This window comes from Lampris incognitus, chromosome 16 (genome assembly GCF_029633865.1).
Source record: "Lampris incognitus isolate fLamInc1 chromosome 16, fLamInc1.hap2, whole genome shotgun sequence".
In the NCBI taxonomy this organism is placed as follows: domain Eukaryota; kingdom Metazoa; phylum Chordata; class Actinopteri; order Lampriformes; family Lampridae; genus Lampris; species Lampris incognitus.
The window spans coordinates 15,739,672-15,756,567 of NC_079226.1; the positions used below are offsets into that span (position 1 = coordinate 15,739,672).

Sequence of the window (16,896 nt, forward strand, 5' to 3'; positions counted from 1 at the left end):
TGAGCTAGGAGAAGGATAAACAGAGACTGTGAGGAGGTGCAGGAGGTGCGGGGAAGGGGCTCTGGCTGTGATGCTGGGGGTAAACGTCACCGCCTCCTTTTTTATGTTCTGCGTCGCTCCTATGTGGCACACATCGTAAACAATGTGAGCAGACCCGGCGGATGACAGCATGGTGCATGTTACTGTGCAGGATTGATGGCTCACACAGCCATAAAAAAAGACATATTAGAAATGAATGAAATAGGCATTGTAGTTTGTTTCTTCTTCATCACAAAAAAAAAGAAAGAAGTAGGTTATGGGACAGGAAAAGGGGACCTGCGAGCAAAGCATAAAATTGTGTCTTCCTCTGGCCTGAGTCGTTTTGCATTTGAGGACTTGTTCACCGACCAAGTTTCCCTTAACAAAGCATCAGCAAAACTCCACAGCTCACACAAGAGCCCGTACAAAACAACGCAAGCCCCAGACTCTCACCTTCACGTAGGACTTCTCCGTGTCCACCAGCTCCTGGATGACCTTTCGCAGCCTCTCGGTGGCACTCATGTGCCTGGGGCAGGGTCTAAGCAGGGTGGCCTCTGCCCCGGGCCCTGAGCCCAACCCCTGTCCCGCTGGGGTTTCCTTGGTGGCCTCCTTCACTCCTCCAGAGCCGGCTCCCTCCTGGAAGGACTGGTAGAGGGTGCACACGGTGTCCACACTCTATAATAGAATAACGAGAAAGAGAGAGAGGGGGAGAGAGAGAGAGAGAGAGAGAGAGAGAGAGAGAGAGAGAGAGAGAAGAATTAAGATCAGCGAGATAGAGGTTATGACAACCTGACAACCAGAAGGGTGAAGAGAGCGAGATGAGATCACATCGTAAAACAAATGGCTTTCTTTTTATTAAAATGTCTTTTTATCTGATAGAAACCCACCCCCACACACACAAGTGTGCGTGCATGCATGCAGACAAACACCAGAGTCGCAAGAAAGCACAGGTTATATAGCAGAGCCCTGGCAGATGACTGGTGAGGGTAACAGATCCAGCAGCTCCACTTAATGAAATAAGGACATATATTATTCTGCAAATATGGGCAACGATGAAACAGTTCCCCTGGGAAGTTACTGTAGCATTATAGCGATTAGGCTGTGTGCTGTATGCTAATTGCCTCACATCAAAGATTTTACTGTAAGCCTAAGAGATTAGCTGGATATCCCAGTAGATACCATGCTAAAATACACCCCCCCCCCAAAAAAATCACTGATGGACAGTTATGCAGCTTTGCATTATATCATTTTCACTAAATTCTCTATAAAATGAAGTTCCCAAGTGGATGTTGTGTTATAGTTTTTGCAAGATTGGAGGGGGGTCTTGGGGGGGGGGGGTTACCATAGCTTCGTCACAGCATCTCATTTGGCCTACATAGTCAACAGTACCTCAACTAAATTATCACAGAATATTTTTTGCCTGCTTTTTTTATGCCTAAGTACACCCTATGAGAAAGTACACGGCTTATCATTTAAAGTCATCCTCAGTTGAGACAGAAAGCCCAGATCATTGTACTGAACTGCCCTGGCTTGGATTAGGGCATTACATTTAGCCCCCGACAACACGCATGCAAATCTTACCCCTGGCTGTTATTCAATGGAGTGTGGTCACACAAAACTTATCATTATCAGAGTTTCTTTGCCATCACCTGGCTGTTAACCAAAATATCTTTTAACCCACTGTAGTAAATACAGGGCATACGTTCACCCTCTTTATCCATCCATTTCCTTTACAAGATGTCTGCCTGCTTTCTGGTGGCATTCAAACTATATTTTCATACAGGCGTCAGACGTTCCATCTGTCACGCTTTTCCGGAAAAAATACTGCATTAATCAGGACGAGGTGGTCGAGACTGAAGCACAGGGGCCGTGTGTCATGATTTCATTTCTCCGTTAAAAATAGTGATCGGGTGACTCATCTGACTCGTCCGTGTGAACGCCGTGATGTAGTATCGTAATAGGCGGGTGTTCGCTGGCTCCAGCAGTGGCTGATGGGTGCCAGTAATAGCTGGTTCACCACCCGCTACATAACGCCGAGGGAGGGCTGCCACCACGCCGGGCCAAGCAGCCGCTTGGCACCATTTACCCGCCTGTGCCTGCACATCAGCCTGTGTGTGCATCCGCACGAGTGGGTTTTGCTCCAAAAAAAACACTGAGGGATCTAGTGCCCGAGTGTGTCTTGTCACAAACCACAGCACAAAACAGAGATAACTCAGATCAATACGCCTCGCATTCTGACAGTCATAGACGCTCTCTCTCGCTCACCCTCTCTCTCTCTCTCTCTCTCTAACACACACACAGGAAAGGGTCTGCTGACGATTACACCGCCCTCCTCCCAGAGCACATCACGGCTTTCGTTAATAAACCAGAAACTCATCAGCTAGCTCATTATAGCGTGGACACTCCAGAGACGGCGCTCCCGAGCTACACTACATGTGGTGTGTATTTGTGTTATGAGAGAGTGAGTGAGGAAACGCGAGGACGAGACGAGAGGGAGTAAGAGAAAGAGAGGTGTGTTCACCTCCCCGCGTGGCCTCCGCGTCCTGGCGAGGCAGTCTCTGTCAAGGGATCTACAACCCGCAACGGCACGCCCGCTCTGGGGCTCTAAGCATGTGGGCTGATAATTATGAGGAGACTCAACATCTCCCACCGCACACAGGGAGAGCAGGAGCCGTGCTGACAGGAGAGTGCAAGACACACAAACACTGTGTATATACCAACATGCACACTCTCACCAACACGCTCTCTTTCTTCCACACACACACACACACACACACACACACACACACACACACACACACACACACACACACACACACACACACACACACACAGAGCCACTCAAGCTATGTTAACACACATGTTACAGAAGGCAGGCAGGGACAGAGCGTCTGCAAGGAGGCAGAGAGGGTGAAGGTCGTAATTTTCTCTTATAACCCTCTGGTAGGATCAGACAGGGGGAGGCAGCCTTGGGGGAGATGGAGAGATAACGGGATAATCGCTGATTGCTCCAGCCAAAGACTGCCTGTATCTTTAAAAATAATGTGTTAGAGAGAGAAAGAGGGCGAGAGAGAGAGTGAGAGGAAGGGGAGAGCGAGAGAGAGAGCAAGAGAGAGAGAGAGAGAGGGAGGGAGGGAGGGAGGGAGGGGGAGAGAGAAAGAGAGAGGGAGGGGAGGGAGAGAGAGCGCGACAGAGAGGGAGGGAGGGGAGAGAGAGAGCGAGAGAGAGAGAGGGAGGGAGAGAGGGGGGGGAGGGAGGGAGGGAGGGGGAGAGAGGGGGGGGGAGGGAGGGAGGGAGGGGGAGAGAGGGGGGGGGGGGGAGGGAGGGAGGGAGGGGGAGAGAGAGAGAGAGGGGAGAGAGAGAGAGCGAGAGAGAGGGAGGGAGGGGGAGAGAGGGGGGGGAGGGGGAGAGAGAGGGAGGGGGAGAGAGAGAGAGAGGGGGAGAGAGAGAGAGAGAGAGAGGGAGAAAAGAGCTGCTCAAGTGGTAAGCTGATTCTCCTCCTACACATGCTGGTGATATGAGTTCATAATCACATCACACAGACACACAGACACACAGACACACACACACACACACACACACACACACACACACACACACACACACACACACACACACACACACTACCCGCATTAATGAAACAATTGCCGAGCCACACACACACCCAGCAAATAGATGCACAGTTACTAATTCAGAAGCTTGGAGACGCGCATACATTAGCATCCTCTCACCCCCCAAAGGCAAACACAGACTCCCAACATATACAGGCTCTCCCCCGGTTCTCACACAGCTGTCTGGCTAAATAACCTTTTCATCAAGCAGACACCTGCATTGAGACGTGACTGGGGCAAGATGGGCAGAGAGAAAAGCCAGACGGCGGGAGAGCGACAGACAGACAGACAAGACAAGAACAGACAGACATGACTCGGGAGTTGCGATGGCCTCGCAGCGATCCCATCAATACAAACCGACAGCGAGCCCAAATAGCCAATTAAATACCGAGGACAGGAAGTGGCGGAGGTGGGAGAAAAGCCCGGGAGCACTGAGAAAATTGGAGCGGATCTGACATCGCAGCTCCGAACTCCTGCTCAGGCCCACTTGGAAACATAAGCCGGAGGTGTCGGACTGTGGCGGAAAAAACGTCTCTCCTCATGGCTTGTGGCCTTCAGCAGAATTGTGTGTGTGTGTGTGTGTGTGTGTGTGGGGGTCTGTTTGTCCAAAAAAAGTAAAATAATTAGAGGCTTTTCAACCCTGGCTTGTTGGATAAAAACCAACTATATTGTAAAGTCGGTTTTCTTCCCCATTCCACACTCACATCAGCAATTTCATTCAAACGGGCATCAACAGCATTTCTGTTGTCAGCCGACATCACACAGATCCTCAAATCAAAGTAAGGTGCTATTCCAACTTCTTTCACACCGCTCGCAAAACAGGGCCATGCCAAGGTGATAGAGGGAGAGTTTTACTACTTCTTAAAACTCTCTCTCTCTCTCTCTCTCTCTCTCTCTCTCTCTCTCTCTCTCTCTCTCTCTCTCTCTCTCTCTCTCTCTCTCTCACCAAATCATTCAACTTCTCCATCAATATTTCAAAACGCCTTTAATGCACAGAGTCCCTTTCAAAAGCACTGAGCCGCTCACTGGACAAGCCCTCTCGCCTTGCAAGAAATAAAAAAAATATATTCAGCACCAAAATACCAGAAGCGGCAGCATCAAACTAAATATCCCATCAGTCCGGGTTCCTACTCGACAGCCGTTCCCGTTCAGGAGGTCTCACTCACCATGAAGAGCAGTCTGTAGAGGAGCCTCCATGCAGCCGTGGCCTGCCGCTGGGTCCTCCGGGCCAGAGAGCAACCCTTCCTACGCAGCTTACCTGCCCTGAACGCTGGCATGACAGGGTCCAGGGGCGCACCAAAACCTACAGACCCTTGTAAGACTAGACTAGGATATAAACTGTGTTGTCCTGGTCTTCTTTGGCGTATTCTTGCCTCGCTCTTTCTCTCTCCATTAACTTCTCCTTGTCGTTTGGTGGTCAGTCAAATCCACTCCACACTTTTTTTTAACCCACCCTCTCCCCTTGCTCTCTCATTAGTATCCTTCTTTCCTTCGGCCCGTCCGTCTACCAGGCCTGGTTTGGTTTGAGACGGTCTCGAATACTATGCCTACGGGGAGAAGTGGACTTTGATGGGGATCGAGCCCATTGATTGCATTGGTGCTGCTGTTCTGTAGGTGTAGGCAGATGAGAAAGCGCTCGCCGCCGGTCCGTTTTTCCTTCATCTGCATATCACTCAGTAGTGGACATCAGAACTCTTGGCTGGTGCGTACGGAGGGGACATTCCTCCCCTGGCAAACTTCTGCACTTCCTTCCCCTCTCAATGTTTTTCATCATCTCCCTTTCCATCAATGTGAATCTCCGTCACTCCCTCTACCGCACTGTCCTTCCTGCTTCCCATTCATTCTGTCCATCCATTTCCATGTAGCCTCATTATAACCCTCTCTCTCTCTCTCTCCCTCTCTCTCTCTCTCTCTCTCTGTGTCACTCTGTGTGTGTGTATGTGTGTGTGTGTGTGTGTGTGTGTGTGTGACCCCTGCGTAGTTTCCAGAGAGCCCATTGCGGAGGCCAGGCACAGAACCTGTGTTCATCCTCTCAATAGCAGCAGTACAATGTAGACTGTTCTGGCTTGCTACCTCCACACAGACAGGAATGGCTGACTCCGACAGGGCAGGCTGGGCCAGCGGGGGCACTGACAACACAACAGCAAACCAAACTGTGGCACAAGAACAAAACATAACAACGTCTCCCATCCGAGCCTAGTTCATTAAAGGGAAACTTCGCTGTTTTTCAACTACATCGCCACACGTCGGTCCTCAGCAACACTCTCTATAGGACGGCACCGCTGGTCAGGGTACCTTTCTAGGATGAAGGCATGTTCGCTATCTGAGAGTGCCAATAAGAAGAAGGGGTTATGGGAGCTTGATTTAGCAAGTAAGTGCATGACTCAGGTACCCATATAGTATGCAAGAAGAGGACTACACAGTCTGAAGGTGTGTTAGTCGGTGTGTCTCAAAGTCCTCGGTATGGCCTGTAGAGGTTGGGGGAACAGTTGAGGATGAGGCAGTCAGTTTAAGTGCAGGGCTTGGCTAGCTGGGCAGTTTCCATCCGTCAGCTAGGTGTTGTCCACAGCACCTTACTGCCAGAAAACAAACATCTCCTTCTTAGCAGGCCACGGGGTTATGTCAGCGACACTCTCTGCATCTACAGGTGCCCGAGAAGCCTCGTGTACCATCCACAAACATGCCTGCAGTGAAACACTAACGGCAGTAATGGCGTAATCACTCACTATACAGACATTTTATCAGAATACAGGCCATTCGATGAGCGCACACACAACATTATTAGAGACATAAACGCAAGTAACCATGTTGGTACAGCACAGCACCATTGTCTTAAGTCCATTTTATTTGAATCCTGTACCAACAGTTTTTCCTATGAGTCAGTTACAAACACTTTCAGGAGAAGAGAGCGCGGCTCTGGGGGACTGAAGGTGAAAGATAAACTCCAAACACTGTCTCCATCTCCCTTCGACGCTCCCTCGGAGTCATTATGTAAAACGCTCGGCCCACTATCTTGATGAACTGCTGCCGAAATCAGAGGAGAAGCCCTGCACTTCACCAACACAGGAGCCCTCTCTCGGCTCAGACAAACAAACAAACCGGGTTGGGGAGGACAAAGGCCAGAGGATAAAATATAGGCGTGTCCCTGGGGATCGCGTCGCCCATCCCTCATAGGAAAGAGCCTTGTCATACTGCTGTGTGCGAGCGAGAAGCGGAGAGAGAGGACCCATTGGCAGCCCGGTAGGCCAGTGATTCATTTGCCATGTTAGGGGGCTATAGTGCCACATTGCCATCCTCTTTTCAAAGCTCAATAAACCAAGACACATGCTCATAAATCAAACAAAGTAAAAGGGAGGAAAGAGGAGGATGAGGGGGAAGGCCCGGCCTGTCGCACGCCGCTCCTGCCCATTTAAGCCTTTTACGATTCATTCTAAACAAATATTATTCTGCTAAGTCTCCAAGGACTTTGAGAGAGAGTGTGTTTTAATAATGAACCAGGCTTTGGATTAAAAATCCATTTAACCGCATCCCCGGAGCTATTCAGAGCCACTTTCCTCTGTGACTGCCGGTACAAAAGGGAGGGAAACGGTATCACTATCCACTGCATTCGTTACACAAACATCCCCAAATCTAAATGAAAGCAAATGAGAGATGAAATACGTGCCTATGGAGCGTATGTGACAGCAAAGCCCTGAGCTGTTTGTGTCCCCTCTTTACCTGGAAACAACTCCCTTTGGGGGACAGAGAGCTCCGGTCATGCACCCTGGGCGAGCTGCACCACACATCTGCCCCACATGATCCCCATAGGGAATGGTTAAAATCAGGGCTGTTTTGGAGATTATGCGAAACAGACGAACACAGTAGTCGCTAAATCAGCAGATTTACACAGCGGCAGTAGACCACTTTTTTGCTTTTACTGATCACTACGAATGTCTTGATGCATGCTCAATAATCCAGGTAGGGCAATCACAAAATTGAATCAGTTCATCTGGACACAACACAAACAGAGCAGTATAGTGTACGCTGATAAGTGCCAGGAGGAATGCCATGACTTGCACTTCGGGGAACCCAAACAGCCGCTGGCCAAGAGGATGGCACAACACAGGAGAGCTAACACGTCAGGGCAGAACTCCACAGTCTACACCCATCTACAGGCCAGTGGCCACTCCTTCTCAAGGATGAGGATGTGCACACCTAGATAGGGAGGAACGCTGGTTTGAACGGGGAGTCAAAGAGGCTATCTATCTGAAGAGGGAATGACCACCCCTGAACCGAGGGGGGGGGGGCTAAGAGTACATCTGTCACCATCTTACAATGCTGTAATTGCAACTATTCCCCAACCCTGTGTGAATAGTAGACATGGTCATTGTAACTCTAGTTAATGCTCGTGGCAATCTGCATATGAAACAGATCGCTGTTTTCGTTCGTTATGCCGCTGTACTGTTTATAAGGGTGGGGATACCTGCAGTCAGTTGAGACTGAAGAGGTCAGTTAGAAGAGTGATGACACGTTTCTCTCAATAAACGTCGTGTCGAGATGAACTGATTCAACTTTCTGTGATTATCATTATCAAGTAAACGTTGATTGCAGTGTAATAGCTGTAGAATAATGACACCATTGGCATTTAGATTGGTTCCCCATAAGCCTTATTTTCACTATGCAATTCTGTCTGCCCCCGGGTATGATCTCGTGGAGAAAATAAAGGCTCGATTTACGGCACAAAGAAACTGCATCAACCACCGCACAACCAAAATAGGAAGAGGATAGCACTTTCGTTTTCCCCGGTAGCCATCGGTAGCTATCCCAGTAGCAGAAACGGTGGTTGAAGGGACAATTGAAGTGACAATGGAAACTCTACCCGGCAAGAGAAAAAGAACCCCATTGACGAAGGAGGCACAGAAGGCGAAGAGGGAGTGATAGAAATAGAGGTAAGACAAGCGTGAACCTCGGACGGGCATTCACTAGATGGAACGAGCTCCATCCGGGACACGAGAGGGTTCAAACCCGATATTCAGTTGGCACTCTTTCTACTGGATCAGTACGTAACAGAACCTGCCTACTTCATTACTACCAGATGTTTTACTCTGTCTTTATCATAGCACTGAGATCAGGGTTTCTAGTTCAAATTGGGATTCTTATGGTTGTTTCTTGCCTTGGACAGTAGCCAGGCTGCTAATAAACAGAAAGCGATCTGGTTGTCTTCGCAACAGCGGCAAAACAATAAAAACACTAAGACACGCTGGGGGGTGGGGTGGGGTGGGGTGGGTGGAAAGTTGTCTACTGCAGGTTTAAGTAATGGCATGAGTTTTGCAGAACTCCTGATTGCACCATGCCCTTGTGACGTGCCCCTGTCTGGCTCCCTGCACTATAAACCTTCAGTAGTTGTCAGCACATTGTTGACAGGAGCATTGCACAACATGTAATGCTCCTGAGAGCTAAGTCAGAATCCTGTTTTTGGCAAACAGGCAACTCATCAAAGCAAGCTGACAAATCAGAAACAATTACACATTTTTATCAACAGCTTAATTGTTTTAGCAAGTACAAGGTGGTAGAGCAAGGCTTACTTGCAACTCTGATGATGGAGTTTCTGTGAAATCCTACCTCGAATGAAAACACATGGGCAATACCAAGGGATAGAATATGAGGGAGAGGCTACGAGAGAATAGTGGTGGGGTGCAGGAAAAATATGTTTTGCCGATTTTCTTACCAATGAGGCTATATGTTGATTTAAAAAATAAAATAAAATAATGAAATAAAAAAAGGAATAACCCTAAATATGATTGAATGAGTTAGAAGCCATGTTCATGAAATGCTTCAAATCTAAAAACATTACCAAAACCCTCAACAGACATCACTTCCACAAAAATTATAATATTGAACACCCCCCTCCCCAAACCACCTCATCAACCCCAGTTACCAGTCGCTTGTCTCCGTCAGTGCCTTTCTGACAGGCCAGGCAGGCAGCCATTTCTTGGGCCAGCGAAACCAACTTGTCTTTGAGCAGCTGACGAACGCTAAGCAGCGCCGATCCCAGGAAAAGGTCCGTCTCCTCGGCCTCGCAGCCGTCGGGCCAGAACCAGCACATGGCCAGGAGAGAGCACAAGGCCTGAACTGGGGACTGGTCCCGGATAAAGAGCTCTATCAAAGTGGTGATGTAGACACAAGGTTGAGGGTCCTCCTCGGCCACAGGGACCACAACCGGCACGGCCATGAGCGCCTTGGGTTTAGCCGTCATATCCACATCTGGGTCATGCTGGATCTGGGGGTCTGCCGGTCACCCTGCGTATCCTCACTTCTTACTTCTGCTGTCTTCAGCTCTGTCTTTGCAGATTGTTCACAGTGATGTAGACTGACTGGGACAGACAGACCAGTGTTGACAGCAGTAAACCCCGATTATTAGCCTGCTCAAGGCCAGATGGTGGCTAAAGGGCTTAGTCGCAACACACACACACACACACACACACACACACACACACACACACACACACACACACACACACACACACACACACACACACACCATCCCCACTTCCCCTCTGCACACTCACATGTATAGCATAGGATAGGAATTGGGGTAGTGGGGTTGGGTGAGGGGTAGGAGATGCTTTAAGTTTTGGGGAGGGGATGGTTGTAGCTCCAAGGAAGGATGATGTTTGAAGGAACTGATATAGCCTAATATCCCTCGATATCTGCTGTAGCTTTTTGAAGTCTGAAGCCCATGATAAGAGAGAGGCGATGAAACTGAATAATTCAACTTTCCTATATTCACACATTCTGAAAACTGTTAAAAACACATCTCAGATGCTTCTTTTTTTTAAAATCCAAAGAGACCAGTGAGTGGAGTGGGAGAATCATTCAATAGCAAAAACAAAGCAGAGAATTACAGACAGCCAAGAGAAGCCTGGATCTTACTCAGTGGCCTAAAACAACAAGACCAAAACCTTAAATCAACAGACTCAAGCTCAGTCATTCTGTATTGACTGAATGAGAAGGGTGTGGTCATCGTAGTCTTTACAAATCCATTTAAAGGCTCTTATTGAAAAGGTCTTGTCCGGACAATAAACCAAGACAGAAAGAGGCTTAATGCGTCCTCTTGTTTAGCCTTTCATCATTTCATGACTGGGACAGATCCAGCACTTAATAACCATGTGTCAAAGATGCAATGCTGACATTTATGTGACTGAGTTTGGACAGAGTGTCACAACCTCATCATGTTAACAAACTGATGAGTGGAGAAAAAAATACCCCCCCCCAAAAAAAACAAACATACAGAACGATAACTAGCAAATCTAGATCATTGAATAATAAATGATAGAACGGCAACCAAAACTGTTAAGGAAAAAAAGATTTGGCTCAAAATATGACAAAACAAACGTACACTGGAACCAAAAGTCATCCTTAACCTAATTTTAACTGCATACATCACAGCACAGGCAGCAAGAATGGATGAAAACTGGATTTTGTAATGCACTTATGTACACCATAAAACAATCTTAGCATGCATGTACACGCGCATCTGTGTGTGTGTGTGTGTGTGTGTGTGTGTGTGCGCGTGTGTGTGTAAAAGCCTTAAGGTGGACTGATGCCATGTGGTGGATCCAGGCTGTGCCAGATTATCTCCTGTGTCCCTCCAATCTGTTTTGCCTGGTATGCTGTATGTGTTCAGATGCGTGTGTGGGGCTCTATGAACAGCAAACGGGTCTGTCAATAGCCAAAAGACCCAGGTCTCAAACTGGTAAGTGTCCGAGCTGGGATGGGAACAACACCGGTGCGTGCATTACAGCCATGTTTCTAATCTAAGCCCACATGACAACAGTATTACTTAGCCAAACATACACTATCAGGGCAGATCAATTTAAACCCAACTGCCTCAACGGATTCACTTGGGGGCAATACAGCCGATTCCAGCGATTGATCTTTTAAGCCCTTAATGGTGACATAACATTGAATTAAACTAATCGCTATGGTGCTGTATTGCAAAATATATCAATAAGTAACACGCAGCTATAGGATCTCACGTTCACTATTCCAAAGGCACTGTTAACTTTGCTGAATAAGCCCTTTCCCCAAGCAAACACACACACACACACACACACACACACACACACACACTGCTCCCTGGTGTAATAACCACAAATTGGAATGCAACGGAGCAATTAATCAAAAGGTAGGCAGAATCCAGCGAAGCAGACGATTACAAGGTGTGACAAAAGGCTTGAAATGGGTCTTTCCTCCCCTATCAATCTCAGCTGACATTCATAATACCATGTGCACGCTTGTGTTTGGGTTTGTGCTTATACCGATACATGGCTGATTTCCTACCTGCTGATTTTTTTTCCCCCCACCCCAAGGAACGACAGGATGGCAGTGAGGGGAATAAAATCAGCTATTTGCAATGACAGCTATCACGTTTCCTGGCATCCAACGTATCGCCCCATGTTGTTTTACCGCATTTAAAGCATCTGTTCCTATCTAGCAGGAATGGGGATGAAAGAAAAGCTTGTTAGAAAAAAAAACAAAGCTTTTGAAATGTTTTCCCCCCCCCATTCCTTCCATTTTCTCCCTTTTTATTTTTCATATCAATTTCAATCGTGCACCACACACATCTGTAATCACCGCCGCCGAGACGCCACGCATACATAATGTCACGTCCCTCTCCCGTCCTATCATGCGGCTCCCGTCGCCTCGGCAAAAGATGAACGCTGAGCCCAGAGCAGAGTGCTGAGCAGCAGTGCTGCAGTGCAGATCCCAGTGCAGTGGGACTGACTCACGTCGCTAGGCTAACAAAAAGGGCGAGAGAGGGAGCGAGCCAGACAGAGATACACACAGGGATAATGAAGAGAGGGGAGCAGAGTGACTTGTCTTCTGTAATCTACCTCCTGGCTGACCCCGGGTCACACACACTCCACAGCACTACTACCACCCAAGTCTACCGACAAAGGAAATAACCATGCAGACATGGCACTTCTTTTTTGCTGGTTTTTACAACTGTCGTTAACAGTAGTAGTAAAGTAATAAATATAAATAATAAATATTTAGATTATATATAATACATTATATTTAAAAAATTGATATAGATAAATAAATGATAAATAAATAGATAAATCATAAATAAATACATATTTATTAAATATAGATAAATACATTATATGATAAATATAAATAATAAATAATAAATATAATTAATGAATAATAACTAAAGTAATAAATATAAATAAGAGTAGTAAAGTAGCAGTAGTTTTACGACTTTTACTGAAGACGCAGACAAGCAAAGTCGGTTCAATCTTTCCCCAAAGCCCTGTTTTGAATGACAAAAATATGTATGATAAACTACAGATGACATGGCTTAGAAAGCCGCTGCACAATGTGCGAATGACGCAAATGGGTATGAATGCATGAGAGCAAACACCATCCCCCGTCTCCTCCACATCTACATTATCAACACACAGCTTCTCATGGTGACCAAATTAATTCATTACTGCGGCCCTTAAAAAATGAACCAGCACACAGAGACTCTATCCTATAACATTACCATAACGCTGAGCCATAATGCCCACTGGGATACCCACACTCAATTAATGGCTCCAATACCGTTATTATTTACATATCAAAACGGCATGCACTGAACTATACAAGGAACAGAAATAGGTTGGTTAACTAGCAAAATTCACAAGGGACAACTGCTTGGTTTACTTCAATTGCAGCTCTGTCTGCAAAGCTGAACTGAAATGGAAAAACAAAAACGAAAAAAAAAAAAAGAGGCACGGTACCATTTGCCTACACTGGTTACCTCGGTTTGAATGTGCTGATTAGAGCAGAGAACAGGCATTGAACTGTAAACTTCCTCTAAATAAAATGGCTGCCTGTCTTACTCTACAACGAGGTCACACCAGTTTCTAATGTCATGATGGAGAAGTAAAGGGGGAGAAGGTGAGGGTGACAGTGGAGTGCTAAAGCACAGACCTACTGAGGACTTTGCTCCATCTGCGGCCGCATGTGTGTGGGTGCATGTGCACAAGTGTGTGGGTGTAGTAGGCGGTCAGATTGCAGGCTTTGGATAGCCTTTCCTCTCAGTGTGCAACTGTCTAAGTGACAGTAAAAAGCTGTGTTTACACTCGTGGCTGGGATGGAGTAGCCTAATTATGATAATGCTCCGGACTATTGCCAGCCTGGCTTGACAGCCCTCCACAGCAGCTGCCACCGAGGACCATTACAAACACACAGGTGCAGCCGCACACAGATTTGGACAGAAAAGAAATACTTCACATCACTTCCACGTCTTCCTCGTTCTTGTGAATTCCTACACACAGAATACAAACATGCACACGTACGCAAATGCACACAGACTTCCTACCTTACTGTGTTGAACAGGCCTGTGTAAATGGTGGGCGTGACCGTCATCCTGCCTTAGGCCCAGGGACTCCCCACCATCAGCCTCTGTGCACACATCTGTGGAGGAGAGGGAAGATGGTCAAGTTTGACTTTAGTTTCATTATGCACATTTTGTTTGTGTGCGCGTGTGTGTATGTGCTGTTTTGCTCACACTTCCCATCGCTGCTTCTGAATGGAAACCATATCTGCAAGAACACATTTCTCTACAGACCACAAAACATAAACAATAGTGGCTAGTTAGAGCTTAAACTATGACGGGCGCCCGTCAGTCGCTGGGAACTTGATGTCTGTCTCTAAAAACAGCCATGGAACAATGTCACCCCACTTAAAACAAACATGCCACTTGGCAATCCTATTAAGAGCAACCCTGTTATCATTATCCTTGTTTGGGTGGGAATCCCACAGGACAGCGTTTGCAGGTATGAAGCTCTCTTTTGGTTTTGTTAAAAATCTCTCCTTAGTAATGTACAGTAATGTACAGTAATGTGCAATCCTTACTAGAAGGGAAAAGAACTGATTAGACCAAATGGGAGTGATGAGAACATCTTGCTGATCTTCCCCACATCTCATTAGATTCAAAGTCCCGAGAAAAACTACTTTGCAGTTGGCGTGTTACAACTATTTACTGCCGATTGTTGACTGGGAAACGGGCCAATGTAACGGCAGGAACAAAAGAAGACTCTCGGTGCCTTCGTAGAGCTGAACTGCTTCTTTTCAGTGGGCGATCATGGTCAGCCTGGTGTCTGACTACTGGTTGCTCTCAGAAGGAATAAAGATTCCTCTTCATTTGCATTTAGATTTCTTGTCTTTGCATCAAGGTCGATACATCAAAATAATGGTGCATGAAAATAAAGTTATCACGAAGCTCTGGGGGGATATTTTTGTCAATTCCCAACAGTCAGTTATCATCTCCCTGCCTCTTTATCAGCCTTCCTGGGGACATGCGCCCTCTAGAGGCGCAGGAGGAGAAAAATGCAAGCATTCAAAACAAGTCACACCACAAGGCCATTAGTCTCGTGGCGTTAACCTGGGGTTTTGGAGAAGGAAATAATGATGCTAATGAATTACCGTCAGTCAAGAGGAACTTGCACATTGCTTCATTCTGGCCCCTTCGGACGTTAAAAAGCATTTAAAACATTTAATCTGAAAATGTTTAGAAGATTAAGAGGGAGAATGTGAGTTTTAACAGCTTCCAGATTATCTCGGATCTTGCTCTCGGGCATATCTGTGAAGAAATTAAACTGCTGCAGAATCCAGTTTTATTTGGCAGTATTTCCCTTACATTCAAAACACCATGACCGACCCGATAAGATTTTAAAAAATACTTCCTCAAATTAGTCAGGCACCAGCTGTGTTTGTCCGGCTACACGGACGACCTCGGCGTTCAGTTTTGACATCGTGTCTTCACACAGAGCTTAAAACAGGCCGACAAGGGAAGAATAAAATCACACCGCTAATGAGTCATCTCCGGTCAAGAGACACGCCCGGGGCGGGACAGAGATGTGAAATGTCTCAACAACTTTCTGCTGTTTTGCCATCTTTAATTTAAGCCTGATAGGGGTCGGTAGGTTTGCATTATGGAAGTGCAGATCTCTAGCAGGTAAGTGTGGTCGTGAACTAAGGATGAGATGTGAACACTCATTCAGAGTTCTCAGCAAACACAGACATGACTGAAGACCGACAACAGTGGTCATAACAACATTTAACCTGCTAGCTTGGCAAAATGGTTGTCATTGCCCACCATGATGACACACATTCAGATTTTTTCCAGTGCAATGGAGTAAACTTGGTTCAACCACTCAGCACTGGGGCAAACACTACCATACCCAGAGGGTCATGTAAAGCTTATGAACTGAACTTCATGTGGATTAACATCTATTGTACTTGATAGTTTACATAAATGCGGCTCCATGAGTTACAAGGTCTGCACACCCCTCTCACGTAGTTTGTGTGTAAGGTGTGTGTAACCAAAGTAATTTAGGCGGATGTTTCTTGTCGTCTTTAAATGGCTGTCATACACTGCTCCGTGTCCAAGCGTGTTGATGACCGTGTTTGTGCATAACAGGAGTTGTATATCCACCTGAGGAGGACTTGGCGCGGTGGTGTGTGTTGTGTCTGGGAGGTGGGGCGAGGTGGTGTTGGGATGCCAGCGCCGCAGACACAGGCCCTTCCCGTCGCAGACTCAAGTGAAGGGTGTGTTCGGCAAACAGAGTCTGGATCAGAGCCAAGTCAAGACCTGACACGCACTGGCCGTTCAGCACCAGGATCTCGTCACCTGGGCGCAAACCTGGGGATACGCACACGCACACACACACATACACACAAAGGCAAGTTTTAAGGAAGAAAAATGCACGTCAAAGCTCATATGTGACGAGGTCATTTCTTACGCGCCATCGTTTGTGTCATTCCTGAACTGGACTGGTACCTTCACGGAAAGCTATCCCATCAGGCAGCACCTCACTGACGAAGATCCTGCTATTCTTCTGAACATCTATGTGCCCCGTTACCGCAAAGCCTGGTGGTGGTGAGGTGGGGGTCAGAGATGAAATGGAGAGATGAAGACAAATATGTAGAGACAGAAAGAAACACAAGAGCAAAATTTAGAATTTAGAGACACGCAGGGACTGAAAATTAGATAACAACAGACAGCCAGGGACCATTTGAGGATTCGCATGCGAGCATGAAATTGCATGAAAGTGAATTCACAACAACTGTCATTCTGGCTCACCAAAGTCACCAGTTCCACTGGGTCTGCTCATGAGCAGAGTAAAGACATTCATGGGAAACACCTCAAACTGATCGTGCATCTGCAGAGAGAAGGGAAACAAGTAACAAATACTGTCAGAGCGAACACACACACACACACACACACACA

At 46.9% G+C, this 16,896-nt stretch overlaps 1 protein-coding gene across 2 annotated transcripts in view; it reads right to left on the reverse strand.

Annotated features, from left to right (window-relative positions):
* tiam2a (TIAM Rac1 associated GEF 2a) overlaps positions 1–16,896 on the reverse strand; it is a 90,910-nt gene that overhangs the window by 18,047 nt on the left and 55,967 nt on the right. For both annotated transcript variants that reach the window (XM_056295561.1, XM_056295562.1), the window contains 5 exons: positions 16,750–16,828; positions 16,447–16,536; positions 16,102–16,308; positions 13,984–14,078; positions 472–693 (listed from right to left, as the gene is read on the reverse strand). In XM_056295561.1, the coding sequence (XP_056151536.1) occupies positions 472–693; positions 13,984–14,078; positions 16,102–16,308; positions 16,447–16,536; positions 16,750–16,828 (693 nt within the window). The remainder of the gene's footprint in view (positions 1–471; positions 694–13,983; positions 14,079–16,101; positions 16,309–16,446; positions 16,537–16,749; positions 16,829–16,896) is intronic.